The sequence below is a fragment of the Trachurus japonicus genome, chromosome 5, assembly GCF_045865225.1.
Source record: "Trachurus japonicus isolate A0001 chromosome 5, Traja_1.0".
NCBI lineage: Eukaryota > Metazoa > Chordata > Actinopteri > Carangiformes > Carangidae > Trachurus > Trachurus japonicus.
The window spans coordinates 20,997,584-21,024,439 of NC_140911.1; the positions used below are offsets into that span (position 1 = coordinate 20,997,584).

Below are 26,856 nucleotides of genomic sequence, written 5' to 3' on the forward strand. Positions count from 1 at the left end.
TGAAAAGTTCACTCTTTTATTGCCCTCTGTGCTGTAATACAGGGATTCACTGGAAAAATACAAAAAGGTAGAGCTATTAGAAAATATACAAAAACATACAGGCATTCAAATATATAGGGGTATAAATTTGAGGTGGTCTTCTTTTTTTATACAAAACTGTAAAAGTCAGAAAATGTAGCACAGTTGAGGTGGTCATATTAACCTACATACAGTGGCCGGTGGAGCTTCTCTGGACTGATGACACAGTACAACTGACACACACACAAATGTCACGAGAGTCATTATTGAATGGGATGGTTTGCATCCCCTCTAGTCAACACTGGCAGGCCATGCAATCTGCAGCTGGCTCCAACGCAAAGTGATTGACCTGAATCTAAAATAACTCACAGACACGTGAAGGTCACAAGAATAAATGTAGAAAGTGCAGAGAGAAGAGCAAATGTTATTTACTAAAGAAAGGTCATTTTCAGTTCAGACTAAAATACAACTGTTTCTTATAATATGAACACCTCAATCAACAACAGACCACAGCCTTAATGAGTAGTGATGCTTTATACTTCTAACGTCCCTTTTTCAAACTCTAGTTTCCTCTTCAGCACCTATCCCCGCCACAAAGCCCGTCTGACATTAATGACTATTTTCCTACAGGAAAACAAGTAATGTTTTTATCTGAAAATGACCCAATGAACAGTTTAATATCTCAAGTGGTAACAACACTTCATTTTACTTACTCTTTATTATCTGCTATTCTACTGTTGGTACAAAAGGAAAAAAAATCTGCTATAAATACATCATATTTAACAAACCATACAAAACAGATCAAGTATAAACAGGGCACTAAGAGAAACGGTGTGTGGCTGTAAGTGAACACTGATTCTTTTCACTTTGCATTGTATCAACAGTACATTGGTAACAACATGCCCACATTCCTTTTGTGTATCTGACTGCACAGATGAAGTGCGATGGCGTGTTATAAGCAGGTTCATAACACATTCTTAAATCTCTTGTTTTTTTAAAAATCCCTAATTCTGTTTCTGTTGATGAACTGTAGGTTTCTCCAGAGGTGAACATGTGAAATGTCATAGGTGTCTGTTTTATGAAAACATTTGGTTTTTGTCTTGTAACAAACAAACAGAAAATGGATGTAGTGTTGTTGTAGTGTTGTTGTCTCTTTTTTAAGTGTACAAATCAGGCCATTTACATCTATACCCGAGATATGAATCTATATCACAAGCTTTCAGATAAATGTTGTCCTCAGTAACATGGAGATCAAAAGATCTAGTGAAGGTACAAAGGCTTTGTGAGAAGACACTTTGGATTGTCTTTTGATTAGAAGAGTTTCTCATTTCCCCTGTAAATGATCTTTCTGGGATGTGCCCTCTTCCATCTCCTCCTCCTCTTCCTCCTCACGCTCTTCCTCTTCCTCTGTGGCGTCCTGGTCGCTCACTCTCATCACCAGATCACTTCCTGGACAGAAGCTGGTTTTCCAGCTGCTCCAGACGAGCAGTCATCCCAGTCAGTGGACGACGGATTAAGGAATAATAAAGACATGATGGAGGGCGACCTCATCACAAAATGGTTTGGGCTCAAATACCCTCTACAATTTCCCCTCCGCATCTGTAGAACTAAACAGTTTTTTACTGAAAACATAAATATTATGATATTACAGATTAAGCAGAGGGTGGTGTTACAACAGGCTGCAGACATTTACGATAAAGGATATGTTTCTGTGTGAGCTGCTCCAGGCTGCTCATGGTGGCCTGCTGGAATTCCACCAGACTCTCACAGGCACATGGGTCCTTCACCTCGATCTCCCCCTGACTCTCCTCTGCTCACACAGAGACAACACAAGCAGATCAGTGTGATTGTTCAAAAAAATGCTTGGAGGCACATTTACTTCATCTGTTTTTTTCTTTCGCTTCAGATGAGGCAAAAAACAAAACAAAACAAAAAACGTAATGAGAGATATGATGAGATGTTTATCCAAGTATATGTGTATATATGTGGATATGGTGCTGCTAAATTTGGTAAATATAAACAACTAATCTAAACTACTGCTTTTAGTTCATTGGCTCCAACCGTCATGTTGCTGTTTCGTCAGTAGATGGAGCCAAAGAATAAAACATCACCACAGCACAGCACAGCACATACACACTCTGGAGACTGTGTCACCGGTGACTTTTGATTTTAACTTCATGTTGAACCACATCTTTTTTTCTTTTTTTTAATATAATTGAACCTAAGTTAAGTATATATTTTTCATATAATGTCTAAGATAATGAAATGATACGCATGAAAAATGAAAGTAAACAAATGTGTCTGAGTACGTCAGCTACTCAGTGAATCATATTTGATAAGCTGCATATTTATCTGCAACAAACATTCAACTATCACTCGAAGCACATGTGTCTACACATACAATACATAGTGGGTTAGGGGCTCTATGAGATGTGAAGTGGAGGGTTAAAGTTGACCTAAAGTAACACACTCCATTCAACAATTAACAGACAAATGTGTGAATAAGTAGTTTTGTGTATGTGGGTCCTGTGAGTTGTCAACATGCTGTTTCCTGTGCTGCGTTCGGGGGCAGGTGAGTGTCAGTCGTACCTGGGCAGACGTTGAGTTTGAGGTTCTCAGCAATGTTGCTGATAGCTGTGAAGTCGGTGGTGTAGTAGAAATGTTTTTCCACAGGCTCAGATGCGATTTCACGAAGCTCGTCTTCTACAGCTTTTCCCACACCCACAGCGTACATGGTGATACCTGAACACAAACACACACATCACACATAAACCCTCAACTTCACCTTCAATCTGGATTGACCCTCACTCTGGCCGAGTCTTACCGGCTTCTTTGGCCTGCTTGGCGTACTCAGTGATGTCATCCTGGGAGCGTCCGTCTGTGAAGACCAGTCCAATTCGGGGGATGTTGCGGCTGGCAGGACGAGCGCCCTCTGCCTCTGCAAAACTGTTCTCCAGCATGTGTTTGAGGGCCAGACCTGTCATGGTGCCTTTCTCCATGTAGTCAACCTACACAGAGACAGGAACATTGATGAGGACACATAATGTGGTAAAGATGTTTGTTTCTTCTGGCTAAGTATCTTTTAATTAGGTTTTTGATTATGATTTATACTGTGTAGCCCCAGTGCACGTCCAATGAATACTGTTCTGCTTCAATTCCACATTTAAATAACTTTAAGATGACACATTGGTTTTATTTTGGGGACAACAACACGTCACATATCTGCACTTAAGATGATGTGTGAGTGGAAACAGACAACTTCACCTTCATGACTGCAGCTTTAATCTCATCAGCAGAATGGTACATGTTGAGGGGGAACTCCGTCCTGACACGGCTGGAGTACTGGACCAGACCGACTCTGGTCCCATGAGCAGAGACGTCCAGAGAGTCCACAACCTGAGGCACAGCAGGAGGTGAGGGCTGGTTATCTGACACAGCTGCACATGTGCATCTTATTATGAAGTTTTTTTGAATTTCCTCCGTAGAAATGTCCTAAAGAACTTATAATCCATCAATACATTCAGTGATGAAATATGAAAGTATTTTAGGTGTGTGTCCCACCTGGTTGACAAACTTTTTGACCAGCTCAAAGTTTTGAGGTCGGACGCTCTTGGAGCCGTCAATCAGAAGCACCAGGTCAATGTTGGCAGATTTGCAGGCTGATGGAAAGACAGATGATAAATAATATGGTAATAAACCAGTGTGTTGGTAATGTAGATAGATTTTCTCAGGTCGGTTAACTGACAAGCTAACCCCACACGTTTGCACTGCTACACTGTTGATCCATGTCCACTGTCCTAGCCTCTATTAATGAATGCTGAAGTGCTGTTTCCATTTGAGAAGATATTGCTAATATTTTCCCAGTATTTTGTATCTGTATTGGTTTAACTCAGACACAGTAACATCAGTCAGGTATTTTGCTTGCAGGTTGTTTTGGTTATTATTATAGTCGCCGTAGTAACAGTGGATGCGCTGCAGTTGATCATCTAATGGCAGCTGGAGCGGAGCAGCTACAGTATGAATGCTGGACGAGGCTGTGATCGCCACAGGACGGTGTTGTGTGAAGGTAACTGGCAGGAACTTGGGTCTCACTCCAACTCCGCAGGGATAAAAAATTCCAAAGACCCTCATCATCGTCACCCTCATCGCCATCATCATCACTATCACTGTCTTGGTCTAGCCAAGTTCTCCCAGACATAACTGAGCTGCTTTTATCATCAGTATGGGAGTTGTTTTCATGTCTCATGCATCTTTATTTCATCCCCTGAGAAACGCACCCCCCCTATTCTTCTTCTCCAATCACAATCTGGACACTCGATGGTTTTTCCCCTTGGTTAGACTCATCTGATCACATCACACCATCACTGATCTGGGAGTAATTTAAAACAGGTTTATTGTGCTCAGCAGCACAGTCTATACAGAGCGAACGAGGGGCTTGGATTATGTCAAATCTACAGTGCTGTGTTTTGTTATTGTGTCCTGTGTTTCACTTGTTTTTAATTAGCTGACCAGTCTCAGGTCATTGATGATGATGATGATGATGTTGATGATGATGATGTTGACTTCCTGTGTCTCTCAGACCTTCCCTACGGCTGTCACCTGCATCATCTCTGTGTGGTCCTGCAGGACCCACGGGATCTTAAATCCCCTGTAGCAGAGCAAACTTAAGTGTCTGACATGATTTTCATGGCTGGGATCGACGACACTATGGTGATGTGAGATTAACCTGTTGTTCTGAGTCAGTTACAGTTCAAGCAGATCACATGGTTGCATGTTTAACAGATAATCCAGTATCAGGAGTGGACTCACTGCCGCAGCTCTTGCCGTCGTCCTGCAGCAGCCGTCCCTCTGGGCAGATACAGTAGTAAGATCCTGGGGTGCTCACACACTGGTGCTCACAGCCGTGCTCCACAGTGTTACACAGGTCCATGTCTACAAGCACACAGTTCACAACACATCACATTAAAATTACACCTGAGCAGACATGCACAAAACACAACTAAAACCAGCTCTGGAAACTACAGGACGTTCCCATGAGTGTTGTGTAACATTTATACTAAAATCTGTTGTTTATTTAGAGTAAATCTCAGAACACATGGCAGCAGGATAAAAAATGTTTTAGTCATTTTAAACCCTGCAGGTTGAGAGAGGCTGTAGTTAAGGTTGTAGTTTCCCTCTTCTGTCCCATTAAAAAAAAAAACATGTTGAAGTGGAGACGAGAGTGAGACAACACAGTGCTGTGTGTTTGTGTGTGATGTTCACTGACTTGTGCAGGTCTTCTTGTCTTTGTTGAGTTTGAATCCTTTGTTGCAGTCGCAGGTGAAGACGCCCGGTGCGCTGATACAGATCTGCTCACAGTCATGCTTGCCCTCGGCACACAGGTCAATGGCTAAATGACACACACACACACACAAAATATTATTTCACATTTGTAATTAGTGGTGTGATGGAACATTATGTGTGATTGTGTGATTATAAGCATGTGATTGTGAGTGAAACTAATTTCATATTTCCTCTTGGATTCATGAGGTGCACGAGCCTACTGACTGATCACCCGCTGTCGAGTCTGTTTGATCTTTTTAGATTACTGATCGATCATCAAAGGGGTCATTGAATCATGTGAATGTGAGGAGGGAATGGTCTGCTCTCCTGCTGTGCGGGCCTCGTGCTCTCACTGTACGTGTGTGTGTGTGTGTGTGTGTGTGTGAGAGAGAGAGAGAGAGGGAGGGAGGGGGCCTGACTAACGTGCGCAGGTCTTCTTGTCCTCATTGAGTGTGTATCCTTCGTTGCAGTCGCAGGTGAAGACGCCCGGTGCGCTGACACAGATTTGCTCACAGTCATGTTTCCCCTCAGCGCACAGGTCAATGGCTAAATAACACACACACACACATTGAGTTTAAGTGTGTGTGTCAGTGTGTGTATTGCTCTTGAAAATGAATCTTCCAGGAAGATTTTTTATATTTTTGCATAGAACAATATGAAATGGTTAATTTATATTTGATCATTGTTATTTGTTAGATCCATGTTTACAAAAGACAAATTTTAAGATTTTTGTTTAGTAATATGAATATACATTTTAGAAAGACGAGGCCAGGATTGTAATTCACTCTGACTCCCACATCACCTTGTTTGTGACCTGTAAATGACCTTGTGTATTCAAGTGGAAGAAGAAAACCAGGTGTTTAACCAAGAACAGCTGAAGCAGCAGCACTGTCACAATCTATTATTTGAAATCCCTCTCTGCACACAGTGTGTCTGTGGTATTTGGGTTAAATGGACGACACAATTACACAGTGTGCTAAATGTGCTTTGAAGATCTGTGTCTTCAAGGGGCAACGTCTGTGTTTGGTTGTAAATCGTATTCATTTCACAGTTTTCTGACAATAAGACACAAACTGCAGGTGTTGCTGTGTGTGTGCATACTGTATGAGTGTGTGTTTGTGTGTGTGACACATGCGACAGAATGTGTAATCATGTTGGTTGCACCCATTCCCATGCAAACATCATTCATGTTTGTGAATACAGGTATTAGTCTGTGTGTAGCTCTTGTTGCTGCATGTACAATAGGACTTAGCTGATGTAAGTTTTAAACGTTGTGGGTTAAATCTTCAAGTTGTTTGTTTTCAGTAGAATTGAGTGACTTATTTAATGAAGGTGAGACACTGCCGGTAATTATTACAACCACAAACAATGGCTCCATATTTTCTTTTTATCCATGAGAGGATATAGAAACAATTTCAGTGTAGTTTTACATCTCCTCTCTCAGACTTCTTTCTGGGGCTCTTGCAACAACAAGTCAGTGTCAACCAATCAGAAGAAAGGAAGCTCTGAACCACTCGTCTGATTGTTTTCTAAGTGATCCAATAAAAACAGAGCAGAGAGCACTCAGTGAGACCAAACCCTGCAAGTGTTAGATCGGGGGTCAAGGTGGGCGGGACTTAGTGACCGCTTTCTTGTGACATCACAAAGTCACAGAAGTCCTGACAGCTGGTTTTAAGGCTCACTTCCTGAATACAGGCTGTGCATATTTCTCTGTGGACTGAGGCTTTGATACTACTGATAATTATTCTGCTTTGAGTTTACAGTGCACAAAACATAACAACTACAAGCAGGTGGATCCTCTGGCTGTGCAGAATCTAGCATGTACTGTACCTTATTCCACTGGCACATTTACATTTACCACATAAGATCATGCTTGTATGTTAGTGGAGGACAACACGAGTCCCTTCTCATGCTGGCACCACTCACCCTGGCAGGTCTTGCCGTCGTCGAGCAGCCTGTATCCCTCGTTACAGCGGCAGTGATAGCCATTGAGCACACTCACACACTCATGATCACAACTGTGGTTCCCAAACGAACAGTAGTCGATCACTGAGGGGAGGAAAGCAGCAAGGCCGTAAGCAGCAGAGTGAAAGGTGACCTAAAGTGTGGGCTTGTGTCTATGTTCTCTCACAAAGCACCTGTAAGCTTTTATTCTGAAAAGTTGATTGCAGAGTTGTTACAACTCCAGTAATGCAGGTCTGAGTAGATAAGAAGTTAAAGCTACTTTTCTCTTTATAGCCAGACTTTATAGCCAGACTTTATTCTTTATGAATTTCAGACTTTATTCTTTATGAATAAAGTCTTTGTGAATAAAGAGTTGGCCCCAGCAGCAGAACTAAACAGGTGTAAAAGGATACAAACGTGGTGTTTTATATGCAGATGAGGTCACATCCACATCATCCTTTTACTGTAGCAGGAGGAACATAGAACAAACCCACACTCAACTTCATCAAGCAGCAGGAAACAGCAACTCAACGAGGTTCAGTCCATTTCAACATGAATGAACATGACATGAATCCAAGCCAATGCATGTCACTACGATGCCTATAGGCTTTTATCTGTGATATAAAGTGTTTGAGTTACAGCCTCTACGTGTTGTCTGTATGAATGTGTTGACAGGTGAGACTGACTTGAGCAGGTCTTCTTGTCCTCGTTCAACTTGTAGCCTTTGTTACAGTCGCAGGTGAAGGAACCAGGAGAGCTGACGCAGATCTGTTCACAGTCGTGTTTACCCTCAGCACACAGGTCTATGGCTGAAACACATACATCAAGATATGAGGAGTCACTGTTTAAATGCAGGATGGTATTTTGAGGCCAGGTCCGGGATAAATTTCACTCTTCATCCTTGTGTGAAGTCAGTGACATAATAAACTGTAATAGCTGTAAAACCGGTAAGTCTATGAACATTATCAGTGCCAGTGTAAAACTAATCATAAACGTCCATTGTCTGTACTCTTATGTTTGAGTCATTCTGTTAATGGTCGTCACCTGCACATGTTTTCCCGTCGTCATTCAGGGTGTATCCAGGCAGACACAGGCAGTGGTAGGAGCCAGGGGAGCTCTCACAGATGTGCTCGCAGCCGTGATCCGACTCTAAACACAGATCCACACCTGCAACACAGGGAAGGTCAATGTCAGCCCCACAGCAAGATTCACCGCAAGCAACTGTGAACATCAGACCCCTAAACATCAGAGCCCCTTCCATTACCCACAGACATTGTTGGAAGATTCAGGTGTGTGATGGGAGGGACTAATGCGTGGAATTTCCCTTTGATTTTGAACATTTAACAAGAACATATTTTAATCATTAGATCACCCGAAGAACAGCTGTGTTGGAATACCTTTAGTTAATTATACAGTATATTAACTTTTTGAAAATACTTTTTCTCTGAATTGGAACCTGCTCTGAACCCGAGTACCTCAGAAACAAACATGAAGTACATTTTTCCTTAATTTATTCCTAATAATTTCTCTGGTTTTGCTCTTTTTCTTTTCCGACTGAGGTCTGTGTCTAGAATAAAAGCAGTCTGAGGAAATATTTTGCTCTTAAGGGTTTTGAGGCCTCTGTTATGAAACACAAAAGTTCTGTGGGGTTAGATGGGCACAGTGGTTTTTATTATTGGAGCCAGACATTAATAGTGTTTTTGTTAATCTCACAGAGAATCTAGTGTTGCCCCAGGTGAAGCCAACACCCTGGGACTTCAGTCGCAGAGACTTGGCTGCAGGTATTTTTGAGATGACGTCAAATAAAAAATTATCCCTCAGTGGCAAGGTCTTAATGGGGATTTTAAAAAAAATGTGACATTGAATCCATAAAGAATTACTTTTGTTCCTGGGAAGGTATTTTATGAGCTTTATTTTTGCCTGTAAAAATGTTTGTGTTCTGTTCTCACATGAAACTCTGAACTGTGATACAGGAAATCATGTAATAAAACCTAAATTATAGAACTCACCCAAGTGTGAAACACCAGCCAAAAACTGCTTGATCTGTCTTAACAGCCACTTTTACAGACATCTAACCTCGTTATAAAGATCCACTCAGGCTGAAAAATGGTTTTGTCGAATGCCACGATTAAAATGTCAAAGGTACACTGTGGGTTTTTATAGACAGTGAGGTTATTTCCTTTCCCCCGCAGCCTTACCACAGAGCTTGTCCTGGAACTGCAGGCCAAACTGGTGAATGAGATCGAATGACTCCACCAGGAAGACGTGGTCTTCGAATGGTGGGGACGCCATGGCTCTCAGTGATGTCATGTCGGCCCTGGCAACTCCCACAGCATAGATCTCGATGCCTTTCTCTCTAGCTTCAGCTGCCACCTCGGCCACGCGGTCCTGAGGGCGTCCATCTGTCACAATCACAACCACATTGGGGACCTGAGGGGAGGAAACAGGTGACAGTCAAGGTGAGACCAAGAACAAAATCCTGATCACAGGCCTAAGTTAAATGATGATATGACTCGTCTCTGCATAACGTCACAAAAATGTCAACTTGTGTGGCTGACGTCAGATCAGGATCTACTCTATGTCTGGATATGCTGAATCTTATCTCACCTTTGGCCTGTCTCCTTCCTCTGCTATGAAGGCGTTATTCATCACGTATTTGATGGCCAGCCCGGTCATGGTGCCTTGTGCAAGGGGGATGATCTGATTGATGCCTTTCACCATGGCATCCAGCTTGCCGTACGTCTTCAGAGAGAACTCACTGCGGACCTGCACAGGTGAGACCAAGAGTCAGTGTTGATGCACTTCCTGTCATTACATCGTAATTTCTTACAGCTCCATATTTAAACACTTTCTCTGAAATGTTGATTCATAAGAAGATATATTTGTCTGGTATTTCAGAAATTTCTCTTAGGTCTGGATGCTGAGCACCTACATTACCTGGCTAGAGTACTGAACCACTCCCACTCTGGTGGTGTTAAGTCCAATATCCAGGGTGGCCAGAATGTCGATCATGAACTTTCTCATGGTCTCAAACTCGTGTGGCCGGACGCTGCGTGAGCTGTCGATGAGGAAGACCAGATCCACCGGACCAGACTTACATTTCTGCTCAGGGCCTGGGAGAAGGAGTAAGAGGAGAAATGGTCAACAAATCCCATGAAAAAACACAAAAGTGAATTCCTTAATCACCATGAAGACACTCGCTGTAGTTAATTTGATCTCTGCTGCCTCAGGGAGTCAAATGAACGATTCCTCTTAATCTAACGTTTGGAAAAACTACAGTGACTGGCTGACACTTCAGCTGGAACCAGGGAGGCACATCACTGGTTATAAGAAAACATAGAATAACATCCGTCACATACTTCAGGTTGGAGTAATGAGGTGTTGCATAAAGAAAACACTGGTGTGAAGATGCTGAATGAATAATGTGACATGTGAACAGTGTCTCTTACTGAACATACAGTAACCTGCAAGGAGGGAAATTTTCTTTTGGATTTATGAACGTCTTCCTGTCATCGTAGGTGTGTGTATGTGTGTATGTGTGTGTGTGTAATAGTAGCTGAGGTCTTGCTCACTCATTGGCGTGACTTTCACATCATTTGCCACCTGAACTCAGGTTTCCAGGACCTGAGCTGCCACTCTGCACCTGGTTTTGTCTTTATTTGTCGGCGACGCTGTGAACGCGCTCTCGCGGTGTAACATCATCTCAGATCAAAAACACAGCAGTATGAGGTATGAGTTGAGCTGTGTTAGTGGTGTAGCTTTATGAGTTGGGAATGGATTATTTGATTGGTGCACATCCAGGATTTCTTTTACAAAGGCCAAACTGGGAGTTGAAACAGAAGAGGCTGTCTCAGTAAAAGCAGACTTGGGGTTGTTGTGGATCTTACGTTTCAAACAGATGTGAATTTTTAATGTCTTATAAATGTGTCTGCTTCATTGTCAGGTCAAATAAATCATGTCGACCTTCAGCTCCAGACATAATTAAACCACATCCAGATGTATATTGTAGGTCTGATACATCCCAAACGTACACACCTCAGACAGTTGTATAGGTGATATTTTAAACGTTAATACAGCAGCAACTGTTTTCTCTGTAGAGACATAGTTTGTCTGTTTCTCTTTTTTGTGTGGTATTTGTGAATTGCACGTGCATGTTAGTGCATGTGAGTACCTCCTGTTAAACCATTGGCTCGCCCCACCTTTATAAACACACAGGCTACGCCCTCACATGAGATAGGAAAATGCAGTACGTTCAGTTGAAAGTGACCTACCAGACTAGGTAGGTCAAACAAACAAGTCTCTGATCCTGGATGACAAAACATCCAGGTTTTTTTCGCCCCCCATTACTGCGGTTACCGGTCCATCTGTGTGCCCGTTGTTAGTGTTTCTGGTCCCAGCAGACTGGATTTCTTTCCTACCATGGAGGTGAAACTGGTCTGGACTGAGTGAGATAAACCCTAGCAAGCTGTTGAAGGCTATGACTTCACTCAGCTCCATATCATAGTCACTTACTATTGAACTATGGACTCTCTTCATTAAGGGCTGCTAGGGTTAGCGGGCTAATTGTCAGCATTGCTATATGACAGCTAATGTTTGTTTGTGGCTGAATTGTTTTTGTCGGATCTCACATGTTTGTCTGAGATGTTGTTGCTCTGGTGGCGGTGACACAGATGTTCAGTCAGGACCACGGTTCACATGCTGGTGAACAGTCCTGTTCTGTATCCACCACCAGGGCGCTCAGACTTTCTGAAAGTTCACAGTTTGATGTCCAGTGATTTTTTAAATCTACTCTTTCTTATTCCGAAACACACAACTTTAAGCATTTGATATGTTGTTTGCTCAGTTACACGATTTCCATTTGAGAAGAAGACAAACACACACACAAAAAAAATCACAAACTGTCTTTTGTCTTTGTATCAGGAGACTGACCTGCTTTTGGCCTGGCAGCAGCGAGTATTGCCAGGGTCAGCAGAATGAATCCACTCAGAGCTCTGAACTGTCTCATCTTCATCCTGATGATACTGATCTAGCAGACGGGTTGATCACAGCTGGACTCGGCTGGAGCTGGATTAAACTGTGAGGGGAAGGGGTGACGAGGGAGGGGGAGGGAGAGCAGAGAGAAATTCAGAAGAGGTTATATGTAGTAAAATGGAGAGTTGTGACCACATTGCAACCTGATTGTTGGGAGTAAACTGAACCTCTGGTGTTTTTCAGGTACATCACTCAGTTTGTTTAGACATGACAGTGCCCTCAAGTGGCTGCAGGATTATGACTCCTGTCCAATAGCGCAAAATAAGAAATCTGATGACAGTCTGCAGGGGTGAATGGATGGTTCAACCAAATGTAGGACTAAGATGTGAAAGACCAGGTAACCAGGTAATTCATTTTGCCCAAACTGTCATTTTTCTTTTGTCTAAGCAAGTTTGTCACCTCAGAGCTGTCAGATAAGACACTACTCTCATTTTACTTTGAACAAAACAAACAACCAAAAAAAAACTGCTTATACTTTTTTAAGTTTTGAAGACACCAACAAAGAAGATGACAAAACCCTGTACATGTGCTGTTCTGGAAAAATCACCAGTGATTCATTTCTTTTTAATCTTTACTATTGTTTCAGTCACAGACTGGGGTCTGCACTCTAATCTAATCGCTGTAGAAACACCAGTAAATTCCAAGAGTGTGTGTATGTGTGTGTGTGTGTGTGTGTGTGTGTGTGTGTGTGTGTGTGTGTGTGTGTGTGTGTGTGTTGAGTGATCATAATCACAATGGCGAGTGTGTACTGCTGCGTTGGGAAATTCCAGTCCTGCCCCGTCGTAAAACATTTGGCTACAAACACCTGGATAAGGTGCACAGCAGTTTGTTCTAATAGATGGCTGTGGATAAACACACACGCTCCCTAATCAGCCCGTGTGTCTGTCAGTTCCTCTGCTGGCTGTCAGCTCCACCAGCTCCAGCTCCAGCTCCAGCAGCAGGGGGATAATGATAATGATAATGTCTGGGAAGTGTTTACGTTCAGGGCGTTTGGTCAGTTCAAACAGGCGGCATGAAAAGCCTTCTCTCTTCCCTCAGGTCCATAGAGACGGGTCCTTCAAGGGTTTATCTGTGTGAGTGGCAGCCAGAGCCTGTGGTTGTAATGAGTCACCAGATAACAAAGAGCACAAAGACTCTGTTCTCTGTTTGTCTCGTCTCTGTCGTCCTTCGTGGCTCTTGCCCTCTGTCTCTCTCATCTCTCGCCCACGATCCCCGTGGTGGAGGGAAGGTCAGCCAAACATTTGGAGCACATCATTCTTGCTATTACGTCCTCAAGAATGCTCCGCGGAAATGCCTTCCACATTTTGGCACTGACCTGCAGGGACTGTCCACGGTCTAACATTAGTCAAAGGTCCTGTGTAGGACAGGACTCAGCTGTGATCACTGACTCCTCAGCTTCTTACACGTTCTTTACATTTCACCTTGTTGATGATTTTCAGGTTGTGCTGTCTGCTCACCCTCAGGTCTCAGTGTAACATCTCATACAGTCTTGTGAAAAAATTAGGCCAAACATGTCTGTTCTGGTGTCCAAATAGTTCAATTTTAGACTCATCTGTCCAAAGAACATTTTTGCATAAGTCCTGGTCTTTGTCTGCGTTCTCTCTGGAAAACTTCAGTCTGGCCTTCATGTTTCTCTTAGAGAGCAAAGTGTTCCTCCTTCCACACCTTCCATGCAAGTTAAACTTGTGCAGTCTCTTTTTGATTGTAGAGGCATGCACTTTCACATCAACAGTAGCAAGAGCCAAGGGGCCAAGGAGACTTCTTTTAGCATCTTGCAGTCTGCCGGGGGGAAGAAATGTCCTAACTTATTCCTCACCATAAATTGCATACAAAAGTATTTTCTTTAGTTTCAATTGTTTAGTTACAGTATATTACTTGAATCTACTTAAATAGGGTGTCCTAATTTTTTCACATGACTGTATATCCTGTTCTCAGCTGGTGACACATGGAGACCAGGCCTTTGCCATTGATGTCCCCAGACTCTGAAACACCCGACCTGCGGACTTGGGTGTAGGTTCACCTGTACAACGGAGTAGCACCGGTGTTCGTCACTGAGTTCAGAGTTAAAAGTGGTGTGCTTCTGAGAGGTGTTTTTTCTGTCCTCCCCGTTTTCAGACATTATGGTAAATGGTAAAATAACTTGCACTTACATAGCGCTTCTCTATAGTCACTCGGACCAGTCAAAGTGCTTTACACTGTTTTTTTTTTGTCGCATTCACCCTTTCACACACACATTCATACAGCTCTGTTTGCAGACAGGCTTCAGGAGCTAATCATTCACACACAAGGCAAGTGTGGGTTCAGTGTTGTGCCCAAGGACACATGCAGACTGGGGGAGCCGGGAATCAAACCACCGACCTTCCAGTTAGTGAACCACCCACTCTACCTCCTGATGAGCCACAGCCGCCCTAATTTATATTAATATTCTGACATTAGGGATCAGAATATTAGGAACACCTCTGAATATAACACAGTACAACACCATCACTGACTGTGAGTTTACAGCTAAAAACATAGAAGTGCATGAACTCCTGTCAGAAAACTGAACATGATCAGCATCATAGAAGTCATCATGACACAAAGGCTGTGTTGGATGAGACTGTGCAGATATTTCTTAAAAAGGGAACACTGCATGTTTTATTGCATTGGCTACAATTGTGAATCAGAAAAGAAAAGATGATGGTTTGATACATTTAAACACCAAAGTTAATCTGAACACACAGAGGAGACTTTTCAATATAATATATAGGCCCCTTTTCAGACTTTGGTCTCATTCCAGATGTGCGTGTGTGTGTTGTGTGTGTGGTGTGTGTATGGTGTGTATAGGACAAAGACTTCTCAGTATAAGTTTCTGTAGCTTAACGACAGCAGCCAACTCCCCCACATCCAGCCCCAAAGCCCCTTCCTGTCTCCTCACATCCACTCACCAAACTACAATCTACTACAATCCTGCTGCTGCTCAGCACGTGCAACATACATACACACACACTCCTGTCCCCCCTCACCGGGGCCACAGACCAACATATGTTCTATAATTATCCACAAAGAGAATCATTCAGCTCAGATCTAATATTTTCTCATTCAGCGTTTCATTGACTGGAAGGTGGCAACGCTGCTTCTCGTCTGTTCAGTGTCTCACTTAGACTTGGATTATGTTTCCTTCACTTTCCTTCACAACAAATTCAACCTGCGTCTGCTGCTCTAGCATCTTGCAACACACAGCTGATTTAGATTGCTACACACTATAAAATTAGAGTAATGACTGATCTTTTTACCTGTGTCCAGTCTGAGAGAAAATGTGCATTGGATGTGAAATCGCAGCAGCTGAATGTCAGCAGCCGTTTGATGCCACATACTCGAGCGTAAACCAACCACACAGTTGAGTTTACAGAGCTGCTTGTTAAAAAGGAGTCAAAGAGCGGCAGCAGATGTTGACGTTGGCATGAGCATGAGATTAACACGACAAACGAAACAGTGGCTGTTTCTTAAAAGCTCCTTTCAAGTCCCAGCTGTAAAAAATAAACCACTGAATTTCCTCTGTCTGATTCTGGCTTTAGCAGAGATTCAGCAGGGTAAAAGGTCAAAGTCAAAATCAGCTTCATCGTCGCTTCCCGGCCACTGTACAGCCTTCAGTTTAGTGCTCAGGCAAATCAGTGTCTGACTGACTGTGGTGGAAAAACGACAGAACAACCATTAAGTTAAAAAAACAAAAAACTAAAGTATTCTAATTGAATGTACTTAAAGTAATATAAATAAAAGTACATGCTGGGCAGAGGGTGAGCAGCTGTAGAGCTCATTGTAACTACTTCATCTGTAATCCTGCATCATATTTGTCAGATGAATAGTAAAAAGTATTACACTTTCATCTGTGATGAAGCAGAGCTTGTAGAAGTACCTCCGATCCCTACTTAGGCTCAGGGCTGCAGTAAAAGTACTTAGTTACTTTCCACTGCTGTGGTTGTCTGGAAGACATCGTTCAACTCTGGGTCCAGTTCCAGGACATTTCTGAAGACATCTGTCCTCCTCCCCCTCACCCTGAGAATTTGGGCTTCTGCTTTTAAAAGCGGCCTTCGTCCTGATAAATTACGTTAATCTGAACGATATAGTTCACAGAGGATCAATATTCACTTCATCACAGAGAGAGGGATGGGAGGGGAGGGAAAAGGCAGATGTTGGTTTTGGGCACCAGTGCAGTGATCACAGTTCTGTTTGTATTCAATCACAGTCAGTGACTTTCCCAGCAGCACATGTCAGGCCTGGAGTTCCTGTTAGTGCTGCCCCCTAGGGAGCAGGACACGTTCATGCATTTTCCAGATTTCCTCTGCACCAGCTCCGGATGTTCAAACCTCCGTCAGCGCCCAAAAGTAACTCTGACCTGTGGCTGCTGCTCAACAGATCAAACTGTTACAGGCAGTTTGAGCTGCTGACATCTAACAACTCATCTCATTCATCGTTTTGATATAGTGATTATCAATTAAGCCTCCAGCTGTTTTCTCAAATTACAGTTTTGTCCGCAATGACATTTTGAAATTCTCAGTGAATATATTCAGTTTATTATAAAGCAGCAGACATCATCATCAGTAAAATATTTTAAGTTCTCTTCATTTTTGACTGTAAGTGACCTCACCCTCAGACTAACTGAGTCTAATAATGTTGACATGGTAGCAAATCATTTATGCTGACCTGAAGCTTCCATCAACAATGGGAAAACACGGCTCATAGTTTGTGGTTAGTTAACATGGTTGCTTAGAGAGCAGAGGGAAGTTTTTTGTCCCAGATTTTTATTTCTATGGTTTTCCTCTTCTGTTGGGGTAAATGGACCTGAGCAGTTGGGTGCAGTTCCTTGGTCGGCCAACACTGAGCCGACTTGGAGCCGGCAGATTTCTATCAAAACTCAAATTACTCCTCAGCTTTGTTTGGACCACAGCTCATTTCCATGGCTGCTCCACTGAGTTTGATTCATGTGACGTTAAATTGTTCCTGTGGCGTCTGATACCGGCTGAAACAATCCCGATCTCTTCCACAGAACATCTGAACAGGCCGTGATGTCCACACTGCTCAAAGCTGGTAATAAACAAGAGGAGCTGCTGCACTATCAACTATGTGTTTTTGGAAAGGTCGCCATGGTTGGTATTTTGTCTCCCTGCTGACTGATAGAAAATACAGGCGTCGTATTGAGTCCTGCTGTTTTCAGGTTGTCGCAGAGACGCTGCAGGGCACATCGACCTGCAAGGTCACGCTCATTGTTGGTCTGAGGGAACAATGTCTCAGCCCACATCTGAAGTGAAGTGGTGGGTTTAGTCTCTCTTCTTCCTCAGCTTCTGTTTAACAATCCCACAGTGTGAAATTTGTTTATTATCTTCCCCTGAGAGTTAGGCAAGCTCTCATATCTGTGCCTTCTATGTAAAGGCCCAGCCACTAACAGTTTAGTTTAGCATTAGGACTGGACACAGTGGGAAACAGCTAGCCTGCTGCTATGCAAAGGAACAAATATGCCTCAGCATCTATCTGGGCCTGTAGTTTTATATACAGTGAATATGTTTGTGTGTTTGTATACAGTACGATTAGTCACTTTAAAAAAGAACAAGTTCTTTCTTTCTTTCTTTCTTTTTTTACTTTGCAAATGAAATGTTGACATCATGTTCACCGTTCGCAACAATAGTTCACTGCTATTGTTGTACTACTTTACCATGATCCTGTCTTTTCCACCTGTGACCACATTCAGAGCTGTAAATTAATCCTGTGTGCAGATGAATTATCAATTACAATGATTAATTAAAATTAATTACATAAACTCTATATTAACAATTATCTTAGACACATTGCATACTGTATAACTGCAGTATTCAGATTTGAATGATTAAATCATTAATTGTTTCAGCAGTGTCTAACATTAAAAATAAAACTGTCAATCTGCAGGTATCATACAGTATCAAACTGCTCTTTTCCAGTGGCCGGATGTCAGTAACCGACATTCTGAGGTTAGTGAAAGTATTTGTTCTTTACTCACCAGGCAATTCTCTGTTTATTTAAAGTGAAACCTGGATATAAATAAAGCATCATTAAAGCTGTTATGACTTTCCTGCAGCTTCTATTTTTGTAAGTTTAATGTCTAGAGTTTTCCGCACCAGGTAGACCAATCAGATAAGTTGATGGAAACAAAATGCTTCATACATGTTAAAATGCGGCCACCAGCACATATCTGCAGTGTTTGCTGAAGAGAAAGGTGTGTGTGAGAAACCTGCAGTCCAGCAACAGGTGATTATCTCCTTATCCACACACACACACACACACACACACACACACACACACACACACACACACACACACACACACACATCAAGACCAGTGGTCAGATAACAGATCCGGGATGAAGTACAAACGTGTATGTACACTCGTGCAGCCAAACACACGCACACACTTGAACATGTTTTCCACAGCCTCTCTTACTGTAGATTGACTGTAAGCTGCAGAGGAAGCTTGGTGCTGAACTGACTGACAGAGATGTGACATGTTTTAACAGAAGTCACCGTTAGAGATGAACCAGGTGAGACTGTGTGGCGGTGTCTGTCATCTCTGCAGAATGTGGATCATCTGAATGTGTGGAAATTGAAGCTGCAGCAGAGAATGAGAAGAAGTGCAGGAGGATCTTAACCAAGAAGCTACGGGACAAACACAACGTGATTCATTTCAGGTCAGTGGCAACTTAACAACAGTAACCTGAACAATACTCACATGTTGATATTGATTGGTTTAACTGTTAACAAAGCTTGATTAATATTTTTTAAGTCCTGTTTCTGTTCTGGTTCTGGGTCTGTGAGACACTTACAGTAGGGCCTCATCCTTAGTTACACCCATGTATTTGTTAGTTGCACTGGGGATGTGTTACACAGGTAGTTGACTCAGCAGCAGCAGAACATCTGATTTCAACAGACCATCAAACTGCAGCACAAAGCCAAATAGATGCTAAGTCAACAGCTGCCTGAACTGAAAAATAAAGCTCTGAATACTGAATGCATTGTTTTATTCCCTGTAATAATATCTGCAGCTTGTGTTGATCTCATGATAAATTCTCTGTCTGAGTTCTCACTGAAATTATCTCAAAACCTGTTCAGAAAGCAAAGCCGCCATGGACCTGAGAACTGCCCCCTCCTAAACTCAGCAGAGGCTCCACCCATGGATGAGTCTGACTTTGTGGACGAAGGAGGGAAAGGTGAGTGAAAAATCATCACACTTTAGGGTGGGTTTCTGTGGGAGAGGCTCACGATGCAATCAAATGGGGGTATTTCTGTTACTAAAAATCATTAAAACCAGTTACAGTTTTAATGTTGTGACTTCTGTGTATAGTAAATGACATTTATGTTGTGGAACAGATGATCATTTATTTCTGTGAGAACAACTTAATTCATTACCATAGACTGTTTAGATTAAAGGGCAAGCATTAAACCCTCCAATGTTCTAATACTTATTAATGATTTAGTTTATTTAATTTTGTTATAATTTATGAGTTTTCATGTTTTGAAAAACTGTAGAATAAAAAAATATCTAAAACAGGACAGTGAGAGTAAGTAAGTATTGAACTTTTAAAATAAAAAGTTCAATACTCGCTTATGTAAATTGACAATTTTTAAAAATCTTTTTATTGTTCTTACTCACCTGCCCAGGGGAAAATAGCTAGTAAGATAAATCCAGTACAAAGCATCTTCTCTCATCTTGAGACTAATGTTATTTTGTACATTTTTTCACTACACAGTCACAGCACAGTCACGGCACAGTACGGCACGGTGCGGCACGGTGCAGCTCGGTTTAGGTGCTTTTCCAAGCTGAGTTCTTAGTTTAACCATGGCGGGGGCGGGGTTGTCTCTCTCTCTTTTTTCGATCCTCTTGTCAGCGTGGTTTTCCACACAGCAGACATTTAACTCACATGAAAGAATAAAAACCGTCTCAGCACAGATCAGTGGGTACTGTTGTTTGTGTGTTTTTAAATTTAGCCGGTTTGATTCTTGTGTCGGAAGTTGCGCTCGCGACTTTTCCAGCAGTGATGACACTCTGGCCAATCAGTGGAAGGCAGTCAGCTGGCATCATGTTTTAGTATCGCTTCGGTGATTGGAACCAGGGCTGAGGCGTTACCAAAAAAGTACCAGGTACCAGGTACTAGTAGAAAAGCAAATAAAACGAGTAGAGCTGTGCCGTGCCATGCCGTACCATGCTTGTGGGAAAGCGCCATTAGCCTCACTGTCCTGGCAGAGAATGAACAGTTATAAGAGGACAGTCTAGAGGAGGGACGGCCTCACCGTCAGCTGAAAAGCTAAAAACAGAATCCTCTGTTCAGCACTTCACGTCCAACAGTTACATCTTATTTACACTTCTCTGCACCGTCTTCTCAATCATCTGACCCGTGACCCCTGATAACCATCCCGCGACCTCCTGCCGGGGTCGTGACCCTGAGGTTGAGAAGCGGTGACAGATGATGGATATTTGACCCCGGCGGATGGAAAGTTTATGCGTCTCAGTTTGTTGGAAGAGAGGTGACAACGGAAGCATTCCTCTACCACCGATGACGATGAGCTTCATCAGTGTCTCCACACTGACTGACGGCCATGTCAGGCTTTCTTTTTTTCTCCTTCATTGTTTATTTGGCTGTGGTTTGTTGCAGACAAGCAGCGATGCTGTTGATGTTATTGTATGTAGTCAGAGTCTCTGTGTTCTTCTCCTTTTAAACCTTTTAGTGTTTTCTGGTGATTTGATTAGAGGCTGTGAGTCCCACTGAGCTCTGTTATGTTCTGTTATGTGCTCTTCCTCCCGTGTTCAGCTTCATCAAACCACTGTCACCAAGTGTTGGTGCTGCAGATCTGTGGAGCACTGGTTTTCTCCAGGTGGTCGCGTCGAGGGGCCCCGGGTGTGTTGGATTAAACTGAGCTGTTGTAAGGACAGAAGAGGAGGAAACAGATGTTTGTGCTTCACAGATGTTTGTCTGATGTGGAGGAGGGTCTGTCCACAGGGATTGTTCAGACATTTGTGTCCTCAGAGTGAATCCTGCTGACTTTAGTCATCCCAATGTTTGCTCTAGTGCCACCAAAAAGAGGTCGACATTTTTCTCACCCAATATTTTATCTTATGGACAAATACCTGCAGAACCAATGACGCATCGCATAACATGCTAAAGAAAGAGGATGAATGTTATTCCTGCAAGCACTCTTGTTGTGCATGTTAGTATGACTAGCATGACTGTGATGAATTTACACATTAAACCTGTGATCACTGTGGTCTGTAGAATTTGTAGATTTGAATCTCCGCCATCACCTCCATCAGGAGAACATTTCAGTTCATCCAACACTTTGGTTTATGGTCAAATACCTGCCACACTAATGAGCATCAGCTGTGCTTTGTGCTTATTCTGAAACGTTAGCACTCCGACAGCTCAGTGCTTTAGACGTGTTCACATTAAACTGATTCATAACTGATGAAAAGTCACAGGTAGAAACACAGGAACTTCTTCAGGTCGAGTTCTCGCTTTGTGTTTCACTGTATGACCTTTGAGGGAGCTAAGACTGAGGTTAAAGCAACAGGTAGAAAGAGGAGAAGCCAGGTGGGTGAGGAGGTGTGAGTTACATCGAGAGCACCTTGTCTCTGTGAGTTTGATTGACAGATTGGATTCACACTAAAATGAAAACATGAGCTCTGTGGATTCAGAGATTAGACGGAGATGGCGACAGGGATGGAGACCACATGTTCCCCCAGACTGTGGAGCAGAGATGGGGGGAGGGGAGGGGGGCTGCAGCGAGACGGGTAGAGGGCCTGCCTGTGGTCGGTACTGGAGGTGGTTCGGGTTTTGAGTGACAGCTGGAGCCCACACTGAGATGAACACACAGCACTTCTTGTTAGTAGCTTTAGATTGGAACCAGATGTTGACTGTGCTACTGTTAGCAGTTTCTCTGACTGCCTGACTGTTTTACTGACTGTCTACCTGCCCGCCTGTCTCACCGCCTCACTTCCTGTCTCACTGCCACACTTCCTGTGTGACTGACCACCTCTGACTGTTTGACTGCTTCAGTATCTGAGTAACTGACTGAGCTGGATCCATAGGGACATAACGGTTGTCCAAATTAATCCATTACATAAACCTGTGTGGCACAAAACTATAAAGATGGCAAATAAAAGCTCACACTAACTGAAAACAAAGACACAAGCCTGAACAAATGCAGTCTTTTGTCTCTTGGAAGAACTGAACAGCCGCTTACTGTGAAATTAAACTCAGTAGAGTTGAACAACTCAAAGAGACAGAGAGCAGAGCGTCTTCACGTGGCAGAGCTCAGAGTCTCCACTGTGCGTCAGAATCATTTCTCTGGTTCAACAGTATCGACCCTCTGTGTTTTCACTGCTCTGTCTGAACTGGTCTCTCACCCACTGATCATTCACTCATTGAAACCACGTTATGAGCCATGTCTCCTCACTCAGCAGGTGTCATCGTTCCCGACTGTTAGGTGGAGTCCACCTTTATTTCAGTGACACTGAGATTCACAAATATGTACAGTAGAGATGAGTCACCCTGACCACCAGTCTGACTGTATTCCTCCCAGTATCTATACAGTATCTACCTGTATATCTGACCGTCTCACCCTGACCCTCTGCTTCACTGTGTAACCGTCTCACTACTCACTGCTCTGTCTGCACAGAGCGTCACCTCCAGGCAACCAGTGTGAACCCACAGCATTACTCTCTCTCTCTCTCTCTCTCTCTCTCTCTCTCTCTCTCTCTCTCTCTCTCTCTCACACACACACACACACACAGTTATCCTGCCAACAAACTTCTCTAACTTGATGCTCACTAGTATCATAGGGAGATCAGCTCTCTTCATTTCAAACATCCTCTTTGCTAAGTCAATAAAAAAACAAAAACAAATATATAATAGGAACAATACAAGATTATAAATACATCTTATGAACATCTATTTAATGCTACAGAGCCCTATCAAGAAAAGTCAGATAAATAAATGTATTTTCCAGTTCATCCACAGCAGTATCTCGGGCCTCTCTCTTTCTCATTTATTAATTAATTGTCGTGACAACAATGAAAATGCTGATTGGTGTCTTGGAGCCGACATTAATCAATGCAAATGTTTTAATTCGTCTATAAAAAAATTAAAAAAGATGGATAAATTGCGAAAACAATCGCATTTAGAAACTAAAGCAGCTTTAAAATCACACATATGAATGAATTATCGATCAATGAAAAAACACCCAGGCTACTGCATGTTAAATCTACCGGTCATTAAAGTTTTCTGTTATAAATTGTATTATTGTATCAGAGCTTAAAAATCAGCGCCTCTGGTTTTCTTATCTCATCCTAATCAGAGGCATCGATGCACCAGCCTGGACTCCCCCAGGCGGACCCTGCGCTGCTCTACCCCCCTGCCCTGTCCCTGTCCCCGGACCCGGGCAGCCCGCTCACTCACCTGGGGACGCTGCTGGCCGGACACGACGCGCCGATGACCGGGAACGGATGGGACGGGTAAGATGCGCAGACCACCCTGGAACAACCAGAAAAGTACCGTAACACACACGCACACGCACGGAATGTCCCGAGTCAGGAAAGGTGAGACCGGGGTTCAGAGCTGATGATGAACTGCAGCCGCTCAGGGAAAAACCTTCACCGGGCCGTGAGGAATGAGCGCGGGGACGTGAAAATGCGTTAAGGGCGTCGGACCTGCGGCTCTGTCGCGTCGTGACCGTCCTTTGGTTTTACTCGCTGGTGGAATGAGGTGGTGGAGGGATGGTTTGTAGGTATTAACATCCCAGGAGGAAAGTATTTGGGAAGGCAGAGAGACCCCACCCCCTGCCTCTGAAATCCAAACAACGGGAGTGAGAAACCAAACTGGGGAACCAGCCTGGAAAGGTCTGGAGAGATGGTGTCAGTGGGCATCACTGTCAGTATTTACATCAGTGTAATTATTGTGTTAAATGTCCCTTTACAGTAATAGTGCAATAGGTTTATTTATCTTAAATTCACCCACATGCATCCAAATCAGTGTAATGGATGATGACCAGTGACATGTCTGTGAAGTGCATTCACACTTATCAATCACTGTTTTAATTGGCTGACACCTGCAGCTGTGGTGGACTGTTTGTGGCTCATCACTGTTATCATGCAGTAGGTCAGTAGTTCAGAATGAGCCACACAACCTGTAGCTGACAGACACAACACAGGCTTGTTTTAATATCCTAGTTCAGATGGAGCTGTGAGGGTGACGCCTCAGCTTCTATGCAACTCATCAATCATGAGAACATAATTTCATTTTGTACATCATCACAGGTGTATTTCCAGATGTGGCTGAACTGTAGTGATTCTCTAAGATTCAACAGTTGCTCTGCAGCATCCTCTCTTCTGATTGGCTGATACGGACCTGGAGCTCCAGAGGAAAGCCTAAAAGAGAGGGAATGTTAAACTACGCTGAGATGGTTTTTATATCCTCTTATGGATCAATACTCGAGACAAAATATGGAGCTTTAAAGGCGAACTATGCAAGTCTGGTCACCGTTTTGCTAACCATCCTCTTGGTCATGTGCATTTGTTTTCAACGAAGCCAGCCAGAAAGCAATTCATGGAGCGGTGGATATCCTTATATACCATATATGTTTTTAGATGTGTATATCTGTCATAAACAAGAGTTTTTCGGAGTATCTTAGTGCTGTCCAGACGAAATCTGGGATATTGGGTTGGAGGCGCTCATCTTGCAAGGCTGGTATTCGTGCAGGAGATGCTAGGAGGAAGGCAGAGAGCCTCCATTCTCCCCTCCAGTTCATACTTACTCTTTATCATGGTGCTTACAGACTAAATGATTCAGGACAATATCCTTTGTGCAGATGTGAGTTCTGATTGAACCTATAACAAACACATCTGAAAAAAAAACACGTCATCATTTTAACGGGCGAAGAAAGAGCAACGTTACAGAAACAGTGCTGCTGCTTTTATTCTGGCGAGGACTTTGTTGTGTCACTGTGAAGGCGAAACTGAGACGACGCCTCCTCTGAGACACCCGTGGAGTTGGGCTCCCGGACAAACCCAATGATGATGACTGTAGTCGTTAAGTCATTGTTGTCACGGCAACAACTAGACCAAACTGGACCAGTAGAGGAACTTTCACTGGAGGTGAAAGTGAATTCCTCTCCTCCCCTCCCCCGTCCTGCTCTCAGTCCGTTCTGTGTTCCCACTGTGAAATACCAGAGGGTCTGAGTTTCTGACACAGTGACCTCTGACCTTTGAGGAGGGAAGGTCTAATTTAGACCAGTGGTGGCACCCTGGTGACTGACCACACACACATACACACACACATGCACACACAGTCAGTCAAGTGTGAACCCTGAACTGTGAACCGTGGGGAGAGGTGTACAGGGTCAGTGGGATCCTCCTCATGTATGAAGAAAACAGACTCTCCTCTGAAGACACAAGCCTCTGTCCTGTGGCATTAAGTAACAACTGTGCAGAAAGAGTGCAGATTATAGTAATGACAAGCCAAGAATTCATAAATCAAATTTAGTTTCACATTTAAAATTTGCCTTGGAAAGACAATGAATTAAATAAAATTAGGAAAAGATCTTCGGTAAAAGTTTATTTAAAGAGGAGATTTAACATGATCAGTTCTTTGGGCTGCATCTAAGCAGTAACTGGCTGTGTGAAGGAGGAGTATAGTTCACATGGAGAGGACATCTGTGAGTAGGCACTCGGAGCTGGTTTGCAGCTGAGTGCACTGTCCTCAGCTCCGTAGCTCTCTGGCCTCAGTCAACATGTCAGGCTCTGAGTTTTAATAATCCCCCTTTAATAACCTGCCAGTCACTGGCTTCATGATAAAATATTCCTCCAGCTCCTGAAAACAAGAATCAGAAGCTTGAAAGCGCAAAGTCACAAAGATCCTTAGATTGTCTGAACTTTTCTCTTGAAAGGGCCAAAATATTCCTATAAACTTTTACACAAAACAATCTGCAGCCTGGTTTGACTGTCACAGGTTCAGCTCAGCCTGAATACTGTCAACCACAGCCACCGAGAGACGAGTCTCAGTCGTGTTCAGAGACACGTTGATGAATCAGTGTGAACAACCTGAAAATACGTTTTTGGTTTTCATGAGCAGAGAAGAGGAACATGAGCGCTGTCATTCAGCTCTGACCCACTTAGCCTCTGTGTGTGTGTTACTGGTCGCCCTTGTTAAAGCTGGGACCCTGCTGCTTCACACAGTCGCCCTGCTCTTCACTCCCTGACACTCAGACTCATGAAACAAACTCACTGGCTGTGATGGGAACCGCCCACTCATGCACTGCACTACTCTACTGCCTACTCTAACTAAAGGAACAAAGTAGTTACCATTACCAAGCCTTTTTTTTTTTTACCTTTGAAATCATTTTCTAAGTTGATTAGATCAGTGACTCACTTGAAAGTCTTTAAAATGTTGGTGGCCATATGGTGGCCCTGTAACAATATGAAGGCCGAATAATGCTGACACTGTGCATTCTCAGAACACTTTTTTAAAATGTGAATAATAATATTCAG

At 43.1% G+C, this 26,856-nt stretch overlaps 2 protein-coding genes across 4 annotated transcripts in view; one reads left to right on the plus strand and one right to left on the minus strand.

Annotated features, from left to right (window-relative positions):
* matn4 (matrilin 4) lies at positions 1-24,096 on the minus strand. Of its 3 annotated transcripts, XM_085776714.1 has the most exons (17): positions 23,771-24,096; positions 12,214-12,358; positions 10,222-10,397; positions 9,892-10,050; positions 9,483-9,714; positions 8,329-8,451; positions 7,971-8,093; positions 7,267-7,389; positions 5,764-5,886; positions 5,285-5,407; positions 4,828-4,950; positions 3,580-3,677; positions 3,283-3,414; positions 2,843-3,026; positions 2,608-2,760; positions 1,724-1,828; positions 1-1,519 (listed from the first exon to the last, which is right to left on the minus strand). In XM_085776714.1, the coding sequence occupies exons 2-17, from the start codon at positions 12,293-12,295 to the stop codon at positions 1,461-1,463; spliced, it is 2,118 nt and encodes a 705-aa protein (XP_085632840.1). In that variant the 5' UTR covers positions 12,296-12,358; positions 23,771-24,096; the 3' UTR covers positions 1-1,460. The 3 variants fall into 3 exon arrangements, with proteins under 3 accessions (XP_085632840.1, XP_085632842.1, XP_085632843.1); XM_085776716.1 differs by lacking the exon at positions 5,764-5,886 and having other exon boundaries at positions 23,771-24,073; XM_085776717.1 differs by lacking the exons at positions 5,764-5,886; positions 7,267-7,389 and having other exon boundaries at positions 23,771-23,937.
* rbpjl (recombination signal binding protein for immunoglobulin kappa J region-like) overlaps positions 19,439-26,856 on the plus strand; it is a 20,351-nt gene continuing 12,933 nt past the window's right edge. The window contains exons 1-2 of the mRNA XM_085776718.1: positions 19,439-19,528; positions 23,670-23,826. Of these exons, the coding sequence (XP_085632844.1) occupies positions 19,492-19,528; positions 23,670-23,826 (194 nt within the window). The 5' untranslated portion in view covers positions 19,439-19,491. The remainder of the gene's footprint in view (positions 19,529-23,669; positions 23,827-26,856) is intronic.

Excerpts from the sequence above, each read along its gene's own strand:
- matn4 (XM_085776714.1), bottom strand. The coding sequence starts at position 12,295 with ATGAAGATGAGACAGTTCAGAGCTCTGAGTGGATTCATTCTGCTGACC. Across the intron at positions 3,027-3,282 it reads TTAAAGCTGCAGTCATGAAG|GTTGACTACATGGAGAAAGG; the intron begins GTGAAGTTGTCT and ends GTCTCTGTGTAG. Across the intron at positions 1,829-2,607 it reads CAAACTCAACGTCTGCCCAG|AGGAGAGTCAGGGGGAGATC; the intron begins GTACGACTGACA and ends CTGTGTGAGCAG.